Raw genomic sequence first — 21,379 nt, 5'->3', positions numbered from 1 at the left:
TAGCGATGTGTGCTGCCGCAGGAACGACAAACAACCTGCGTCCTGCAACGAAAAGGAATGACACATCAACGATAAGGTGAGTAATTTTGATCGTTAACGGTCGTTCCTGCATTTCACATGCAACGACGTCGCTAACGAGACCGGATGTGCGTCACTAATTCCGTGACCCCAATGTCATCTTGTTAGCGATGTCGTTCTGTGTAAAGCGGCCTTTATAGTCGTTCATTATTGCACAAACCACTTTAGGTTCTGTTCACATTTCACTTTATATTGTAATTGTCCCTCCAGTGAGGAAGGAGACAAACTCTAGCACCACCTATTGGAAGTAGCAATCCTAAAAGTCAAAAGTGGCTTTTTAAACAAGCCTTTTCATAAGACTTAGGATTTCTACCAGATCATAATCCCAATTTGCAGACACGGTGTTTCGGGGTGATTGCCACTCGTCAGTACAAAATGTCGGTATCTGATCTGGCTTATGAGAAGCTATGTGGGGACCACAGGGAAGACTATTCTCCTTAAGGAGACCTGACAAACCAGTCTTCCTCACAGGAGGGACAATTTGAATAATTCCCAGAGGGGCATTGCAGCTATAAGTGCCCTCACTGGCAGCCAGACTAGTTTGTCAGGTCTCCATAAGGAGAATAGTCTTCCCCGTGGTCCCCACTTAATATTGTTTCACATGTAGCTCTATTTTTCCCATCAAGTCTACCGGGACTTTTGAATGGAGTTTCTGACAGTAGTGTGACTTCTTGTCTTAAACTACTCATAGTAAAGGCATAATATAAATGATATGGGCATCTTCAGGAACATTTTGTTTTTACTTTGGTGCATGTCTTTTGGACTAAAAATTATTTTTGCAATATAGTTTTATAGTTTCAAAGTTGTAAGGTTGAAGGTAGACTTAAGTCCATTGAGTTCAACCTACGTATATACCCTAAGATGTTGATCCAGAGGAAGGCAAAAACTCCATGGGGCAAACAGTGAGCTCCATATTAGGGGAAAAATTCCTTCCCAGACACAACATTTGGCAATCAGACTAGTTCCCTGCATCAAAGCTCAATTACAGAATCTAGTGTGCATAACCAGTAATATTATATTTTTTAAGAAAGTCATCAAGGCTTGAATTTTAGTAATAGCTTAACTATTGTAACATCATTTGGCAGACAGCTCCATAGCCTCACTGCTATTACAGTAAAGAATCTGCATCTGTGATTATGATTAAACTTTCTTTCCTCTAGAAGTAGAGGAAGGCCCCTTGTCCCAATTGCAGGTCTAGGTGTAAAAAGTTCATTCGAAAAGTTGCTGTTCTGTGCCCTAATATATATTGTAATAAGATCGCTTTTAAGCCTTTGTTTTTCCAAACTGAATAACCCCAAATTTAAAACCTATTTTGATATTCCAGTCCATCCGTTCCCTTAATAACCTTGGTTGCTCTTCTCTGCACCCTCTCTAGCTAAACTATGTGCTTCTTATACCCAAGAGACCAAAATTGTACTCCCTGTTCTATGTGTGATCGCACTAGTGACTTATATACAGGCAAAACTATGTTCTTCTCATGATCATCCATGCCTCTCTTAATGCATCCTATTATTTTATTAGCTTTGGCAGCAGCTGCCTAACACTGGTACGTAAAGTTGAGTTTGCCATCCATCCATACACCTGTCTTTTTCAGTTACAATATTACCCAGTGTTTTACAATTACATTATAATTATAAATTTATTTCCTACTTTACATTTATCCACATTAAACTTCAGTTGCAATTTCTCAGTCCAATCTTCCAGCTTACATAAATCCTTCCATAATATTAAATTATTCTCCTCTGTATTGATTTCCCTATATAGTTTAGTGTCATCTGCAAGTATCGAAATTCTGCTCTGTATGCCCCCTACTAGGTCATTAATTAATATGTGAAAAAGAAGAGGGCCCAATACTGAACCCTTTGGAACCCCAGTGTTAACTGTGACACAGCTTGAGTGTGTTCCATTTATAACCACCCTTTGTTTCCTTTAACTGAGTCAGCTCGTAAACCAGTTAAACATATTTTCCCCTATTCTTATTATTCCCATTTTAAGTACCAAACTTTTGTGTGGCACCATATCAATTGCCTTTGAAAATTCTATACAAACAACATCCACCACATTTTTCTGATCCAGTCTGGAACTTACTTCCTTATAGAAGAGGATCAAATTAGTTTGACAGGACTGATCTCTCATAAACCCATTTTTATACTTGGTCATGAGGTTATTATTCTTGAGATACTCCAGGATAACATCTCTTAGGAATCCTCAAGGATTTTGCCCACAGTAGAGCTTAAACTTAATGGTCTATAATTTCCAGGGTCAGATTTTGTCCCCTTTTTGAATATTGGCACCACATTTACTATGCCCCAGTCCTGTGGTGTGTTTATCACATTACTTAATTCCTGCAGTACTTGAGGGTGTACACCATCCGGACTGGCAATTTATCTACTTTAGTGATTTTATGGCAGCGCCGTACTTCCTGCAGGGTTAATTTGGTGATATTTAATGGATAATTTATGCTAGTCATCCACACTATACAGTGCCCCCACATCTCCCCAATACAATATGATAGCCTCGACAGCCCTCCCACACACACAGTATGATGTCCCCACAATCAGATATGATGATAGCTTCTACAGCCCCCTCCAAATAGTAAGATGTCCTCCACAGTTCCCAAAACAGTATGATTCCCCTCTGTTGCAACCTACATCCAGTTTATACACTACCACATTTAGAAGTTTCTTCCCGGCGTGAGTGAGCAGACTGCACCGATTAGACTGATCAGTGTCGGACTGGAGAAGATAGTTCTCTCACTGATCGAAAAGGACACTATGTCACCATTCTCATTAGTCATAGAAAACTACCTCTGGACTATAGGATACACACTTTTTAGCAAACTTTTTTTGGGGGAAAAAAGTGTAAGGTGTGGTCCAAAAAATAAGGTATAATAGATGAAACATAGACAGTAAACAATACAAAGACCCGAAACGGGATGAAAAACACTGATTAAAATAGATCAATTTCTCTCATATGCAAAAAGAAAAAAAATATATGAAACCCGCCATAGGGTAATTGCCCACTGGTCGGATTGTTGTAAAATTTCTGCATCAAGTCCACACAAAAAAAGAAAGAAAATGCAGTGCAGCAGTGCCGCCTAAAAGTGCATGTAGAGACTGCATGCGTTATCTAGAAATTAATATAATATATGAAAATTAGCTAAAGACAACCTCAGTGTGTAGGAAAAGCTGTCATGTACTTATCCATACATGAAAATCACTGATGAAATGCTGAAAGAAAAAACTGACCAAACACTGGTGAAACTGACCAGAAATATATTTCTACATACGCTAGTTTTCATGGATATCCACACACTGCTTCTGCATTTTGGTCTAGTTTTTGTTAAAAAAAAATCAACATAGTGTGATTTGTCATGTAATGTTGTTCATCTGAGATTGTATTTGTTTAATTTCAAGACCTTTTAAAGGGAACCTGTCACCAGGTTTGTCCCTTATGAGTTGTGGCCACCACCAGGGAGCCCTTATATACAGCATTCCAGAATACTGTATATAAGAGCCCAGGCCACGCTGTATATCGTAAAAGACACCTTTATAATAGTCACCTAGGGGTCGGTCCGGTCTGATGGGTGTCACTGCTCTCGGTCCACCGCATTCTCTCTTCTTGCGATTGCCGTCCCTCTGCCCAAGCCCTATGTCCTGCATCATTCACAGAGAGGCCTCCATTGCGCTCCTGCACATGCTCATTTTGATCTGCCTGACTGAGAGAAGATCAAACTACTGTAATGCACAGGTGCGGGTGGTCTTTGTCCTATTCTCATGCCTGTGCATTCCAGTACTTTGCCCTGCCTTCAGCCGGGCAGATAAAAGTGCGCCTGCCCAAGAGCGCAATGGAGGCCTCTCTGTGAATGACGCAGGATGGATCAGACCCATGGCACTGAGCAGGAGGACAGCGGTCCCACAAGATGGAGGTGGCGCCGGACTGAGAACCTATCGGATCGGACTGTCCCTAGGTGAGTATAATAAAGGTCTTTTTTATGTTCTACAGAGAGGCCTGGGCTCTTATATACATGATTCTGGAATGATGTATATAAGAGCCCAATGGTGGTGGCCACAGCTCATAAGGGAAAAACCTAGTGACAGGTTCCCTTTAAGGACCAGATATTTTTTCTATTGATGTGTAAAATCATATAGGGTGTACTTTTTCTTAGAATTTCCTTCTTACGTTCTATATATTACAATACATAGATAGCTAGTTTGTATATGGGACATTTTAAGCTTTATTTGCTCAACAAATTTCCATTTTGTTTCTCTGTTTGCATATTGAGTTATTTCTCTATTTTTAGTTTATTTCAGCATTATAAGCTTTATGAATGCATGTTCACAGTCCCGAGGGATCAAATGGTTGTAGGAGCGGAGGTAAGAAACACCATTAAAAAAAGTCAGCTTTCTTCATACTATGCAGTTTTAATTTGAAACCAAAAGCAAATAAAATTGTGATCCCAAATACATTTTGAGAACAATATATCTTTATTATTTTTCATAAAGTGATAGTTTAAACATTATATACTCATTTATTATGTTTTGCTTATTGTTAAACCCCCCCCAGGACACAAAAGTATAATTCAGGGCTCATTCTCACAATTATACTACAGCTCCATTTCAAAGTAGTAATATGGCTGTCATAGGGGTAAACGTAACAGGGATGCCATACAGGTAGTTGAAAAAGGGCTGCCATAGAGGTATGGCTGCTTTCTACTGAACCTATATCTAAAATTTTACACAAGGCACACGAAGGGTTTTTTTTATGAAGGATTAAGTGCAAACTTAGACAGGAAGAAAAAATCATGGCATGCCCCTTTGGACAATATTATAGTCAAAAGAAGCATAGACTGTACACAAGTAGTCCATTCTAGCATGCAATTTTGCTCTATAAGGTTATATGACAAAGGAGGTCCGGGCTCGGCCCCAGGGTACATGATCTCGCAATGTGTTGGTTTTTATTTACGCATATTACAAATGATGTCATAATCTATAATGGAAGGAGAGCACTTTTCTGTGAGTCCAGAGAGACTCAGTAATGAAAGAGCATCTATTAGGCTACATATATAAATTATCTTCCGTACAAGTAAACTCAGGTTGTAAATGTCAAACAGCATAAAAAACTGAAAATGCATTGAATATTTTTTTCCTTATATAAATGCCATCAAGCTGCATCATTGTTTATACATCTCGGCTCAATGGCACTTGTATTGTTTCACGAGAATGAGATGACTGGACAGGGCACCTAGGCTGGTGCTCAGACTGGAAACTATGCGCTGTCCCTTAGCTCAGAAGTACGCTTGATAGTAGCGAGGTCTGAGTCGCCAGCGTGACCCTAACTCCTGCCCTGGTGTTACTCTCTTCCCCCTCCCCCACCCAAGGGGTGACCCGGGACCATAGTCACAAACTCCACAACTAAACATGGACAGAGGAAAAAACAAAACTTGTACATACTGCAATCAAATACAAAAGAGCGACAATATGTGCACAGGAGACAATAACATAAAAGGGAGGAAGTAAACTGACAACCAGGAAACTTCTACATCGCACAGTAAGCACACAACAGATCACCAATAGATTGGATCACCACAATAAGACTGGTATCGCTTCACAAGCTGGAGCTTTTATTGGCATTGAGCAGCAGGATCCAGAATCTTATATAGTAGGAAGGAAAATGCTGTGATTAGTAATTAGCAACCTGAGCTCCTAGCAGAGCTCCCCAGGTCAGCAGGAATTAACTCCTGCAGGACTCAGGAACAGTGCACATGAAACAGCCGACGCCCAGCTCTGGCTGAACAACTAGGAGACATCAGGTTGCCTGTCAGACTCTGCAGTCTGAACAGATCCCAACGGCACTGTGACACCTAATGAGTTTGGAACTGAACATTGCATGACATAATGTAGATTTAACATTTTACTTATTATATTTTTCAGTTTATAAGACACACCGGATTATAAGACACTCTCCAAATTCAGAGCAAAAAAGGGTGGAAAAAAAGGGGTCCATCTTATAATCCGGTGGTGTCTTACCGGAGGGGGCAGCAGCGGTGGTGGAGCGGGGTCACAGGAGGCAGGGGTGATGGGTGTCCCAGATGCTGTCCCAGAAACTGTCGGTTGTACTGGTGCAGTGGTAGCTGTCCTAGTTCTGGGTAAGCTGTGCTGGTATTGGGGCAACTGTGCCGGGGCTCGGACTGCGGCAGCGGCTTCGGGCGGTGAGGGCTTCAAAGAAAGGGTGCCCAGAGTTAGCGCATGCACAGATTGAGCTCTTGGCTCAATAGATAGCAAGTCGAGATCTCATCTGCGCACACGCCACCTCCGTGCACTATTTTCCTTAAGTCTGCTGCTGGGAGATCAATAGACCAGAGACGGCACATGCGCAGATGAGATCTTGAGCCAAGAGCTCCATCTTTGTCGGGCGCCAATATTTGAAGTCCTCACTGCTCGGCCCATAGCACCAGCCCCGCCGCCACAGCATCAGCACCAAGCGCTGCAGACCTCACACAGCCATTGCAGACCCCGCAGAGCCATCACAGACCCCACACTCCACCGCAGACCCCACACAGCCACCGCCGCATCGGCCCAGCCGCCGCAGCACCAGCCCAGATGCCGCAGCCCCTGCACACCCACTGCAGCATTTCCCTGGCCTCCTGCGACCTCTCTTCACCACCACCACCACCACCACCGAAGCTACATTCAGATTATTATAAGACGAACCCCTCACTTTGCCCTAAAAATTTTGGGAGGAAAAGTGCATCTTATAATCCGAGAATTACGGTATATAATTCTTTGCGGGTAAAAAAGGTTTTGTAGGTCGAACAATTGACTAACGCTCTATTCATTCTCTATAGGGCTGCGAAAAAGCAAAGCGTAGTGCTCGGCTGCCCCATAGAGATTGAATGGAGCAGCAACTAAATGTGCACACTGTCGCTCCTTTTAAACCTGCATAAACGTTGCCCGTTGTGCTGATCAAGAAGTTATCACGTATCGCATAAATAGGTGATATTCGTTGTCACTGGTCTACATCTTTAATTTCGAACATACTTTTCTTTTCATAGCTATTTGCTATTATACAGTAGGTCATTTAACCAAATGTATATAAATTTGGAAATTAATGTTATGCCAGCGCTGTGATGTTCCTAGTTGAGCAGATTTTACAGCTATAATGATGTGAACACTGAGATAATATCAACTTCGTGCCCTCAGACCATGAGCATTAATTAGATCTGTAAGAGTTAAGAAAGCTAAAAATTAAAAAGGGAGCAGCTCTGTGGCTAAAAATATGGCTTGCCTTTAGAGAAATTCTTCCTCCTATTTGCCTGTGACCTTCACTGGGTCACCTTGAGGTTATTTATCAATGCATCGAAACTGCAACCCCCGGTTAATTGAGTGTGTATCTTCCAACAGATTTATAGTTCATTAAAACCACATTGACTTTAGCAGATATGCTGATGAGATCATTTCTGGAAATTGTAATCAGTTTTCAAAGTAAGACATTGATATGTTTAAGGTCCGTCAACCATACTATTTTTTAATTTTCTTAATTGAAGTGTATCACTGGACAGAAACCCAGAACAGCGAGGACGATTCATCAAGGTGTTTACACCAGGATTTGGACAAACAACTCTTTAATACGTTGCAATAGGTTTCGCAACTGTGAAGCAGGACTAAAATACTGTAACATTTGTCATTTACTTGCCCGTATTGGCTTCCTACGTCAATATGGGAGGAACATGGGTAGGGATGGGCCGTTGCTACGCCCATCTGTCAGATTTGTGAAATAGGGCTCTTATTGCCCTACATAATAATGACACTACTGTACTCCTTTTACAAAGTAAAATGCATCCTTTGTGCCCTCTAGATGTTAAAATTGCTCCTAGAATATATTAATGCACTTTGCGAGTACACTAGAAAACAGTGCCCCATGTGCCCCTTTGACAGTCATTATACTCTGAGTCCCCCAATAATGTTAAGTGCTCATTTAATAGTTAATAATGTCCCCTGAGTCTCCCCATGTAAAGATCCTTTATACACAGTAAGATGGGCCCACAGCTCCATTATACACAGTACAGTGGAGACATAGCTTCCCTATACACAAGAAAATGCCCCACGTCTCGCCTATATATATATATATATGTATATATATATGTATATATGGTATGGTAAGCCCGCAGTTTAGCTATACACAGCATGGTGGGCAAACAGCTTTGCTATACACAGTATAGTGGGCACACAGCTCCCTTATACACAGTGTAATGCCGCCACAGCTCCCCTAAACACAGTTTGGTTGGCCCATCACGCCTCCCTTATATAGAATAGGATGGACCCACAGCTCCCCAATACACAGTATGAGTATGATGGATCTTTGGCTCCCCTATACACAGTTTGATGTGCTCCCCGCTCCACTACACACAGTATGATAGTTCCACAGCTATGTAATGCCCTCACAGTTCTCCTGAACACACTATGGTTGACTTACAGCTCCCATATAAACGGTAGTGTGGGCTCACAGCTCCCCTATACCCAATATGATACACCCACAGCTCCCCTATACACAGTATGAAAGGTCTACGGCTCCCCTATACACAATACGGTGGGCCCACAGCTCCCCTATACAAAGTATAATGGACCCATCTTCCCTATACACAGTATGATGGGCGCACGGCTCCTCTGCACACAGTATTATGTTCTCACCACTCCCCTATACACAGTGTGGTGGGCCCACAACTCCCCTTTACACTGTATGGTTGGCCCATAGCTCCCTTATAATCAAAAAGATGGGCTCACATCTCCCCTATACATAGTGTAATAGATCCATCTTCCCAATACACAGTATGATGGACCCACTGCTCGCCTATACACAGTATGATGTGCTCACCGCTTCCCTATACGCAGTATGATGGGCTCACAGCTAGCTATATACAATTTTATGTTCTCACATCTCCCCTGTATATAGTGTGATGCCCTGCTGCTCCCCCTATACACAGTGTAATGAACCCCGCAGTAGCCCTCATACTGTGTAATGAGCCCCACAGCTGTTCCCACACTGTATGACGACCTACTATAGTAGCCATCAGACTGTGTAATGTCCCTCGCATTAGGTCTTACACCTTATAATGGTTGCTACATTATCTCTTACAATGTATAATTACCCCCACAGAAGTTTCCAAACTGTATAATGGCCCCCGCACCATATGATGACCCCCCACAGTAGACCCCAAACTTTAAATTGGCCTCCACATTAGCTCCCATGCTATATAATAGTCCCCACACTTTATGGAGGCCCCACATGATGCATGATGCCCTGCTACAATATCCGCAGAATTGTGTGAGAGATCCCCTACAGTAACCCCCATACTGTTTGAGGGCCACCACAGTAGTCCCTACAATGTATGGGGTGCCTACATACCGTATAATGCTCCCACAGTCACATCAAATATTTTAATGAAAATAAAAACATATATTCACTAATCCAGGAATCTGACAAGTCTACATAACAGCAGGTAATACAGGGAGAGAAGCGAAGTGCACGCAGAGTGGACTCCTAACCACAATACTTCTGTGCCTACATCAACCTGACGTTACATATGGAAGCAGTGCTACCCTTCTTAGCCTTTTTGCTTAGATCAAGTGTAGTGTCCGCTGGTGTCAGTGAGTTTGGCCCTGTCTGCTGATGTTTGATCATATACATTAATGCATACTGGGTAGATGCTTCTAGGTATACGCTTGGTGGCTTATATAGCCATGTGCCAGTCATGAGAAAACTAGCATTGAAACCATTTGCACATCAAGCTGGAAGTGCATAGGGTGTATGTCAATGCACTTGGAAGAAGTCATGTTTTCAAAGAAGTGGAGGGATTTCAGCTTTTTCCTTTCTTTTAAATCTGTTTATAAATTACCAAATATGTCATATTAAATGGTGTACCAAATTCTGTCGCATAGAGTGCAACTGAGCCTGAAGGCAAAGGCGGCACAACTGGATTCCCAGATAGGCAATGCTTTCAATGATACATTTATGCTTGTGATGCACATACCGTTGAAACCTTGCCTTGCCACTTAGGTAAGTCACAACCTACATTAGCCCTGTGGCCTACCAAGGTCAGCTGTGAGTGGAAGATGTTCTGTCCCCACTTAAAGGCGATTGAAGGCACGTAGTTGTGAGATGTTGTGAGAATCTTACCTTCGTTTTTCCTATAGGTGAGGCAGACAGGACCAGAGCGCTCCAGAGTTAAACATGCACATGCTGAGATGAAACAATGGTGGTTTATTTTCTCCAAAGGATAGGACATGCAGAGTACAGTAATCCAAGTACCTGGCATTGTGGTTCTCTTGTGATGCTTGATTCTGAAGCCACTAAGGTCAGAAGACTTTGCTTCTAGCAGCTCCAATAAGGGATGTGATTCTCACCAAAACTCTGGCTGAACTGAATATGCCAGGAAGTGAGGTAAGAGCATCAGCAGACACTCCCATGGGCTGGACAAAAGAGACAGAGGAGCCGAAAGGTCTGACCAGTAGATGGCAGCAGAGACAAGCATGAAAAACATTAAATAACAATTTTAACTAAAACATTTAGGAACAGCACACTCCCCGTCTGAAATTCACTTTGGGGATTTCATTATTGAGTCCATAATACAACCTGAAAGGAAAGGCACGTTAAATGCAAAAACTAGTTCAATTGAGTCCAAATCAAGAAGGATGGCTCAAAGTTCAGGTCCGGTAACGTTCATCCCATTGTGACGCTCTCTATGGGCAACAGCAGAACAAGTTCGTGGATTGGCCTTGCAAAGGTCTTCGTCTCACCTTTCTTGATGACTTTTAGCTCCACCTTCCGAACATTGCCGTCCTGACTAGACAGTATCCTAGTAATCAGTCTCATAGGCCAGTCAGTCCTTTCTGTGGTCTGGTCTTTCATGAGGACTAGGTCTCCTTCTTTGAGGTTCGGCTTGGGATGTCGCCACTTCTTTCTTCCTTGAAGAATGGTGAGGTATTCCTTCCTCCATCGGTTCCAGAAGTAGTCAGCCAAGTATTGAACCCGTTTCCAGTGTTTTTGATAAGTGTTCGCGTGGGTGAACTCTTCGCTGGGCATTACTGCGTTGTCAGTTTTTTGGGTAATAAGAATAGTAGGAGTCAATATGGTTGGTGTTTCTGGATCCATGGTCACCGGCACAAGGGTTCTTGAATTGATAATGGCTGAGACTTCAGCTAAAAGAGTGACTAGAGTCTCATGTGTGAGTCTTGAGGAATTGACGTCCATTAGCATGGAGTTCAAGATGTTGCATGAAATCCCGATCATCCTCTCCCAGGAGCCTCCCATGTGAGAACTGTGAGGGGGATTGAAGATCCAGGTGCAACCTTTCTCTGCCAGCTGATCTTGGATAGGCTTGGTTGGTGTCGATGTTCAGTTCTCTACATACACCGACGAAGTTGCTTCCACGGTCAGACCTCAGCTGTTTCACTGGTCCTTTGATGGCAAGGAACCTTCTCAAGGCGTTGATTAGGCTGGAGGTATCCATGGACTCTAACACCTCAATGTGAACGGCTCGAATACTCATACAGGTGAATAACACAGCCCACCACTTACTGTTTGCTTGGCCACCGCGAGTTCTACGTGTGGACACCATCCATGGTCCGAAAACGTCTAGGCCCACGTAGGTGAAAGGTGGCTCTGTAGAAAGTCTGTCTGTAGGCAAGTCAGGCATTTGTTGGTACAGTTGTTTTCCTCTCGCTTTACGACAGTGCACACAATCGTGTAGTATTTGTGCTACACGTCTCTTCATCCCAATAATCCAGAGGCCTGCAGACCGTAAAGCGCCCTCTGTAATTTGCCTGCCTTGGTGTTCAGTCTTTTCATGGTGGTGTCGGATGAGCAAGATTGTAACATGGTGTTTGTTGGGAATGATGAGAGGATTTTGTTCTGCTACTCCAAGATGAGCCTGGTTCAAACGACCACCAACTCTCAGTAAGCCGAAACTGTCGATAACTGGGTTTAAATTGGCGAGAGGGCATCTTAATGGAATCTACTGTTTGTTGTGTAAACACTTCCATTCTATGGCAAATTCACTCTGTTGGAGGTGGCGTATTATGAGGGACTCGCTATAGGAGATGTCCTCAGCAGAAAGGGGTATGTGGCAGACATGCCAGCGATGACAGTCTTTGTTTTTAAGGTCAGTACGACAGCATCTGGCGATATGCACTAACCTAGCGACAGTCCTGACGAGCCTCATCCAGCTGGAGAAACGGTCAAAACGTTGGCAACCGAGGTTGGAAGTTTTTTCTGCACTGGTGGCCAGGGTATTGACTTCAGCTCGGACATCTGGATCGTTGTCTGGATCTAGGATGCTGAAGGCTTCCTGGACACCTTCTTCTGACTATCTCAGCAGGAACTCTAGACCTGTAAGCCAAGAAGAGTTAGCAAAAGAACTTATAGACATAGGTCTAGTTGCGTGATCTGCAGGATTCAGTTCGGTTGGTACAGGTTCTGCTAGGTTTTTGCAGACTTCCTTGTCCATAAAGGCTACGCTGTGTTCTCTCATTTCAGGCTTGCTGTCCATGGAACGCTGAAGAGAGTTAAGGCCGTGTCACACAGACAGATAAATCTGCGAAAGATCTGTGGCTGCAATGAAATTGTGGACAATCAGTGGCAGGTTTGTGGCTGTGTACAAATGGAACAATATGTCCATGATTTCACTGCAACCACAGATCTGCCAAAGTTTTATCTCTGCGTGTGACAGGGCCTGTACACCTAGTCTGAGCTTGATCTCGGTTGTTTGGGAGTCTTACCCAAGTAAGTAGATTGGAAGGGTAATGGAGAGACCCAGTGGTTGGTTTCGTCTTTTGAAAATTCACAGTCCATTATTCCGATGAATTCTCTGTCCTCTACTGACAAGGCTACTTTATAGTCCTCCTTGGTTGTGTGAGAGACTGATCTTCCCAAGTTGTCGATATGCAGAGAAGAAGCGATGTCAGGTAGCTGTATTGTGTCTGGAGACTTCTCTTTCACTCCATAGTGATGAGGACATGGTTTTAGGCAGGTTGTGCGCCCATCTCCATGCACGTAAGTCTTGAAGGAATCAATTTCTGATCGATCAACGCACACATTTCCTATGACTACCCATCCCAAGTCCAGTCTCTGGGCGTATGGTGCATAGTCAGGCCCATTACACTGCTGTCGCACCTTGTGTACCCTTAGATTGTCTCTGCCGAGCAGGAGTAGAATCTCTGCGTTATTGTCCAGAGGTGGGATAACACTAGCGAGGTGTCTTAGGTGTGGTTGATGAAATGCAGCTTCTGGGGTAGGAATTTCATTCCTGTGGCTGGGTATTTGGTCACATTCAACGAGCGTTGGTAGAGGTATTTCAGTCTTCCCATTGATAGAAGCAATGAATCCCTGGGCTCTTCTGCCGCTAGTCTCTATGCGACCCGAGCAGGTGTTCAAGGTGTAGGGTTCTGATGGTCCATTAATTCCGAAGGCTTCAAAGAATTTGGTTCCTGCCAGGGATCGGTTGCTTTGGTCGTCTATGATGGCATACACCTTCATTGCCTTTTCTGGATGTCCCTCGGGATAAACCTTGATAAGGCATTTTCGGGCACAACATTTCTGCGTTTGGCCCTCTCCACATACCTCTGACCATGAGCAGGAGACAGCTGTGGTGGTGTTAGTCTGATTCTTGGACTCCCCGCCATGACTTGGAGTGGGAGTGGTGGTGACTGCAGCCGGTGTGTGTCTCTAGCTAGCTGGTTTGGGTGCATGGCTGAAACGTGTTTTTCGCTATGACACTCCTCACACTTGACGAAGGATTTACAGTCTTTGGCCATGTGCTCAAGTGATGCGCAGCATTTGAAACAGATCCCAAGCTCTGTGAGGACTTTCTTGCGCTCCTGTAGGGTTTTGGATCTAAACCCTATGCACTTGTTCAGTGAATGTGGTTTTTTATGGATGGGACATTCTTGATTGAAAGACTTATCTCGTGATGAGATGTACTGTTTATCTGTGGATGCTGCAGGTGATGGTAGCTCAGTCTTCCTAACACTCACAGTGTTCTTAATGTCTCTGCGTTTGTGTATGGCACCTTCATACCTTGATGATGATGTTATTGCAGCTGCCGAAGTGTTGAACTCTATGAAGTCGAGGCTGGGGTCGTTCCTCATCTGGGCCTGCTCATCGATGAACTTGCAGAAGTGAATAAATGGGGGAAAGGTGACGTCATGCACTCTTTTGTACCTTGAAACTGACGTTGCCCATTTCTCCTGCAGACTGTATGGCAGCTTCACCACGATTGGGTTCACTCCATGGGCTGTATCCAGGTAGCACAGCCGAGACAGACGATGATCTCTTTTGGCGAGCTCCAGCTCCATGAGCAGATCACTTAGGTCTTGAAGCTTGTGGACTTCTTTAAGGTTGATCTTTGGGATGTCTTGCAGTCTCTTGAATAGGGTTTCTCTATTGCTTCTGCACTGCCAAAGGTGCGTTCCAGTCTTTGCCATGCAGCAGCGAGACCTGCTTCTGCTTGTCCCACATAGACGGTTCTGAGTCTCTTGATACGGTTTATAGAGCCTGGGCCCAACCACTTGATCAGGAGGTCGAGGTCCTGTTCTGCAGTTAAGTTGAGATTGGCGATGGCTGCCTTGAAAGTTGCTTTCCAGGCCCTGTAGCTCTCTGCACGATCATAAAATTTCATGAGACTAGTGTTGATTAGCTCTTTGCTCACCATGAACCTGGCAAATTCAGACATGTCTGATTTCTCACCACTTGTTGCCACGACGACTCGTGATGCCCCTGGGGCGTATGGGCTGCCTGGCGTGAATGGATGAGATGTTCCCAGGTAGAATGATGTTGCTGCAGGGTTGAGCTGTGGTTTAGCCTCTGTAGATTCTGATGACCGCTGCTTGAGCTGTGGAAGTGGGTCAGGAAACACTTGGTTGCCATTTTGCTGTGGTGACTGTGTTTGAGTGGGCACCTCTTGGTGTCTGTTATTAATTTGCTCGGGTGCTTTAGGTGGTACTGGCACTGGTGGAGGTAAGTTGGAGGTTTCGGTGTTGTCTGCTTGGACGGTACTGCAAACCGCGGTTGCTACAGGTAACTGATTCAGTACATAGTCTCTTGTGCGATCAACTGGATTGTCTGCTTCCAGTGGTGGCAAGTGAGTTGGATCAGGACCTTGGATCAATGCTTGCTTAAGTAGTCTCACTTTAGCTAGTGCAGCTTCCTCTTCCATCTGTGACCGAAGAATCTTTATCCGAGCCTCCGCTTCTGCCCTTGTGGCTTCTGCTTTAGCGGCTTCTGCTTTTGCATGGGCTTTTGCGGCTTCTGCTTTTGCATGGGCTTCTGCTTTAGCGGCTTCTGCTCTTGCAAGGGCTTCTGCTTTAGCGGCTTCTGCTCTTCCAAGGGCTTCTGCTTCTCTTTCTGTGAAGGAACGTCTCACCTTGGATTCCTCTGCTCTTATGTGGGCCTCTAGTATCCTGTCGCTCAGGGCTGAGCTTCTTGAGGATGATGACCCGGATGACCGAGAGGAACGTCTAGATGAGGTTGATCAGTGTGATCTGGTTTCTTGCTGGTGAGAGATACGGTGTTCGGCCTTGTCTATGGCATCTTGCACCTTGGCCACTCTTTCCTTGTCCACCTCTTCTGCCTTGCTCAGGTCTGAAAGAGCTTCATCAATTTTAGAGTCTTTTAGAAAGGTAATTCACCTTGTTGACAGTCTCTTGTATCTTTCATGAGCTGTGTTCAGCCGTTCCAGAGCGGCTTGTAAGCATGCGGCATCACCTGATGAGGATTCAAGTCTTGACATGTAATAGGTGACTTGTTCCCACGGTTCTTCCAGGTGTTCACATAGCTCATCTTTCATAGTGTGATAGTTTTCAGTGGCCTTTATCGTGGGTTTGGAAGAGCGCTTCGGTCGGACAACTTGGTCTGCTGGAAGCTGGGATCTGCCTCCTGGGCTTCATAGTGGACAGTATCGGATTGTATTTGCTCTGTTTCAGCAGTGGGGAACTGTCCAAGGTCTTTTTCGGCCATTTTTATTTAAGGTGTACTGTCTCTTTAAGAAACTTGACTTTTGAATAGGGGTCCGAAAATCGTTGTGCAGCTCTGCAAGGACTCCCTGATGAGATTCCCAATGTGTCTTTAGCAAAACTTGGGGTTCACAGTCCAGCAATGTGCAGTAATGAGGTATAATGTACTGCAAGTCTATAGGAGGGATATGGCAAGAAAGAAACAGCAGGTGCATAAACTGTCCATTTATAATGCAAGGAGAGGTGATACAGGACGTGGCAGATGGGAGAGCTTCCCCTTAGGCTTGTCCAGGCATGCACTGTGCAGGCAGACTAGTGCACAAGGCTTGTTGCTAGGCAGATTACAGGGGAAGTTACAGGGTTCTTAGGGATCTGTAGCCGGGGTATTGAGCTGTTAATCAGTCTTCTGACTGTTCTGTCCCCACTTAAAGGCAATTGAATACGCGTAGTTGTGAGATGTTGTGAGAATCTTACCTTCGTTTTCCTATAGGTGAGGCAGACAGGACCAGAGCGCTCCAGAGTTAAACATGCACATGCTGAGATGAAACAATGGTGGTTTATTTTCTCCAAAAGTTAGGACATGCAGAGTACAGTAATCCAAGTACCTGGCATTGTGGTTCTCTTGTGATGCTTGATTCTGAAGCCACTAAGGTCAGAAGACTTTGCTTCTAGCAGCTCCAATAAGGGATGTGATTCTCACCAAAACTCTGGCTGAACTGAATATGCCAGGAAGTGAGGTAAGAGCATCAGCAGACACTCCCATGGGCTGGACAAAAGAGACAGAAGAGCCGAAAGGTCTGACCAGTAGATGGCAGCAGAGACAAGCATGAAAAACATTAAATAACAGTTTTAAAGGGAACCTGTCATCAGAAATTTAGCTATAAACCTAAAAGTTTCCACTTCTGCAGCTCCTGGGCTGCATTCTAGCAAGGTTCCTTTAGTTTTTCTGGCCCCTTTTATACCAAAATAAACACTTTATAAAGTTGTACCTTTTCGTATGTAAATTTCGTAAATTATCCATGGGGGCGGGCTCCCTGGTGTCCGTTACTGTCCTCCTGCCGATTTACGCCGCCCCCGAACGCTGAATTTCAAACCTCAGGACGCCGCCCCTGGGTGCCCGAGGTCCCGCGCATGCGCTGTGGGACTGTAGCGGGACTGTGCACTGCGTGCACGTGTGACCGCTGGTGACGTTTTGCGCAGGCACGAGGTTATTGGCGGTTCTGTGAGTGTCATCAGCAAGTGCCGCCCATAACCTCGTGACCGCACTTTCCCCTCTTCCTCCAGCATTCTGCGCCGGCCAAATGACCAGACGTCACCTCCTTCCCATCGTACCCTGCAGCAGGAAATAGATGGGAGGAGCGGAGCAGCACAGCACAGGAGAAGCGGAAAGGATCTGAACGACGTACAGAGGGAAGAGCACGGCCACGAGAGTATGGGTGGGCACTTGCGATGCAATCACAGCGCTGCCCATACTCTCGTGCCTGCGATCACGTCACCAGGTGTCCTGGCGTGCACGGGACCTCGGGCGCAGTGGGCGGCGTCCTGAGGGATGATTTGGAGCGTGGAGGGACGGCGTAAGGGACAGCAACGGACACCAGAGAGCCCGCCCCCATGGAGAATTTACAAGATTTTCATACCAAAAGGTACAACTTTATAAAGTATTTATTTTGGTTTAAAAGGGGGCACAAAAAGTATAGAAACCTTACTAGAATGCAGCCCAGGAGCTGCAGAGTGGGAAACATTTAGGTTGAAAGCCAAATTTCTGATGACAGGTTCCCTTTAACTAAAACATTTAGGAACAGCACAGAAGACATCAGGTAGTCCTGCTCCAGGCCGAAAGCTGTAGAAAGAAGCAGAAGGTCATTACTATTAGGCAAGTTTTATTGTTTTTTGTAATAGGTACAAACAGAGCCAGATATCACAGACATTAGTTTAATATATAGACACAAAGGAGGCATTACAGATATACAGTTAGGTTCAGAAATATTTGGACAGTGACACAATTTTCGCGAGTTGGGCTCTGCATGCCACCACATTGGATTTGAAATGAAACCTCTACAACAGAATTCAAGTGCAGATTGTAACGTTTAATTTGAAGGTTTGAACAAAAATATCTGATAGAAATTGTAGGAATTGTACACATTTCTTTACAAACACTCCACATTTTAGGAGGTCAAAAGTAATTGGACAAATAAACCAAACCCAAACAACATATTTTTATTTTCAATATTTTGTTGCGAATCCTTTGGAGGCAATCACTGCCTTAAGTCTGGAACCCATGGACATCACCAAACGCTGGGTTTCCTCCTTCTTAATGCTTTGCCAGGCCTTTACAGCCGCAGCCTTCAGGTCTTGCTTGTTTGTGGGTCTTTCCGTCTTAAGTCTGGATTTGAGCAAGTGAAATGCATGCTCAATTGGGTTAAGATCTGGTGATTGACTTGGCCATTGCAGAATGTTCCACTTTTTGCACTCAAGAACTCCTGGGTAGCTTTGGCTGTATGCTTGGGGTCATTGTCCATCTGTACTATGAAGCGCCGTCCGATCAACTTTGCGGCATTTGGCTGAATCTGGGCTAAAAGTATATCCCTGTACACTTCAGAATTCATCCGGCTACTCTTGTCTGCTGTTATGTCATCAATAAACACAAGTGACCCAGTGCCATTGAAAGCCATGCATGCCCATGCCATCACGTTGCCTCCACCATGTTTTACAGAGGATGTGGTGTGCCTTGGATCATGTGCCGTTCCCTTTCTTCTCCAAACTTTTTTCTTCCCATCATTCTGGTACAGGTTGATCTTTGTCTCATCTGTCCATAAAATACTTTTCCAGAACTGAGCTGGCTTCATGAGGTGTTTTTCAGCAAATTTAACTCTGGCCTGTCTATTTTTGGAATTGATGAATGGTTTGCATATAGATGTGAACCCTTTGTATTTACTTTCATGGAGTCTTCTCTTTACTGTTGACTTAGAGACGGATACACCTACTTCACTGAGAGTGTTCTGGACTTCAGTTGATGTTGTGAACGGGTTCTTCTTCACCAAAGAAAGTATGCGGCGATCATCCACCACTTTTGTCATCCGTGGACGCCCAGGCCTTTTTGAGTTCCCAAGCTCACCAGTCAATTCCTTTTTTCTCAGAATGTACCCGACTGTTGATTTTGCTACTCCAAGCATGTCTGCTATCTCTCTGATGGATTTTTTCTTTTTTTTCAGCCTCAGGATGTTCTGCTTCACCTCAATTGAGAGTTCCTTAGATCGCATGTTGTCTGGTCACAGCAACAGCTTCCAAATACAAAACCACACACCTGTAATCAACCCCAGACCTTTTAACTACTTCATTGATTACAGGTTAACGAGGGAGACGCCTTCAGAGTTAATTGCAGCCCTTAGAGTCCCTTGTCCAATTACTTTTGGTCCCTTGAAAAAGAGGAGGCTATGCATTACAGAGCTATGATTCCTAAACCCTTTCTCCGATTTGGATGTGAAAACTCTCATATTGCAGCTGGGAGTGTGCACTTTCAGCCCATATTATATATATAATTGTATTTCTGAACATGTTTTTGTAAACAGCTAAAATAACAAAACTTGTGTCACTGTCCAAATATTTCTGGACCTAACTGTATAGAGCCGGACAGAAAGTGGGAATTATTCATATATGGATTCACAGAGTTTGGGATTTATTAATGTAAGTTGGCACAAAATGGTGCACTATTAATCTATAGAGTCACAGATGGGGGCATTATGAAAATATGGCTATGAAAAAGGGTGGATTATTAATATATAGAGCAACAGAAGGGGGCATTATTAATATATGGAGGCACAGAAGGGGGCATTATTAATATATGGAGGCACAGAAGAGGGCATTATTAACATATAGAGGCACAAAAGGGGCATTATTAATATATCAAAGAGCAAATATTAAATCCAGTGGACTGTAGGCAGGGAAATATGTTAAAAAAGCCTTTTATTAAGCCAAAATTTAAAACCTTAGTGGTACAGGCTCGCACAATGATCAAGAAAAAAATTCCTCCATCCAATGTGTTTCGACAAATGAACAGTCGCTACATCTTAATCATCCATTTAATATTTGCTTTTTTAAATTCTGCCTTCCCGTGCTTGGGAGTCTTAGAGCGGACAAATTATTAATATAAGGAGCCACAGAAGGGGGCATTATTAAAATATGAGTATAGAAAAGGGTGGATTATTAATATATAGAGCCACAGAAGGGGGCATTATTAATATATGAAGGCACAGAAAGGGGCATTATTATATGGAGGCACAGAAGGGGACATTATTAATACTGTATACGGAGCCACAGAAGGGGGCATTATTAATACTGTATATGGAGGCACAGATGGGGGGCATTATTAAAATATGGGTATAGAAAAGGGTGGATTATTAATATATAGAGCCACAGAAGGGGGCATTATTAATATATGAAGGCACTATAGGGGGCATTATTATATGGAGGCACAGAAGGGGGCATTATTAATATATAGAGCCACAGAAGGGGGCAATATTAATACTGTATATGGAGCCCCAGAAGAGGGGGCATTATTAAAATATGGGTATAAAAAAGGGTGGATTATTAATATACAGTGTGTCCACCCATATCCTGTCCACCGCCATTAACTTGAGAACGGCGGCAGCTATAGGAATAGAAGTGGTGTCTAGGTATAGTAAAGTAGCCATGTGCTACACAATGAACCCGCCTATAGCGCCACCCGGTGGAACACAACGGAGTTAGCATTTTTATCTCGAAAACGGAACGAGATAGAAAACAAAAGTGAATTAAAAAATTGTAGGGCATCATCAATTTAATACGAATCGACACATTGCATACAAAAATTCTATGATATGAAACCAATGAATCCCCCAAAACATTGAATACTGATCACACATATGACGCTCATTTAGCTTTGATGCTCAAAGTGGCCACCGTCAGCTGCAATGCACATCTGGACTCTGGACAGCATACTGTATCTTGCTGCACGTTGTGCAATATGGTAGGTGACACGTTTGCACAAGCATCTGTGATACGTCGTCGTAGGTCCTGCAATGTTGGTGGACGGGTCGCATACACCTGCTGTTCAATGTGACCTCACAGAAAGAAGTCCAATGGGGTGAGGTCAGGTGAGCGTGGAGGTCACTCCACACAGCCACCATACCCAATGACTTGTAGGAAGGTCTCCATGAGGTATCGCTTCACGTCCGCAGCCTTGTGAGTTTTACACGTTCTAATCATAGCAAGATGTCGTTTCGTATTGCATTGATGATGCCCTACAACTTTGTAAT

At 44.0% G+C, this 21,379-nt stretch overlaps 1 protein-coding gene across 1 annotated transcript in view; it reads left to right on the top strand.

Moving 5' to 3' along the window:
* CABCOCO1 (ciliary associated calcium binding coiled-coil 1) overlaps positions 1 to 21,379 on the top strand; it is a 199,433-nt gene that overhangs the window by 54,798 nt on the left and 123,256 nt on the right. Inside the window, exon 5 of the mRNA XM_075352341.1 lies at positions 4,382 to 4,454. Within this exon, the coding sequence (XP_075208456.1) occupies positions 4,382 to 4,454 (73 nt within the window). The remainder of the gene's footprint in view (positions 1 to 4,381; positions 4,455 to 21,379) is intronic.

Source organism: Anomaloglossus baeobatrachus, chromosome 5 (genome assembly GCF_048569485.1).
Source record: "Anomaloglossus baeobatrachus isolate aAnoBae1 chromosome 5, aAnoBae1.hap1, whole genome shotgun sequence".
Lineage (NCBI taxonomy): Eukaryota > Metazoa > Chordata > Amphibia > Anura > Aromobatidae > Anomaloglossus > Anomaloglossus baeobatrachus.
Note: the sequence above shows the minus strand (reverse complement) of the source record. Positions and strands in the feature narration are given on the sequence as shown.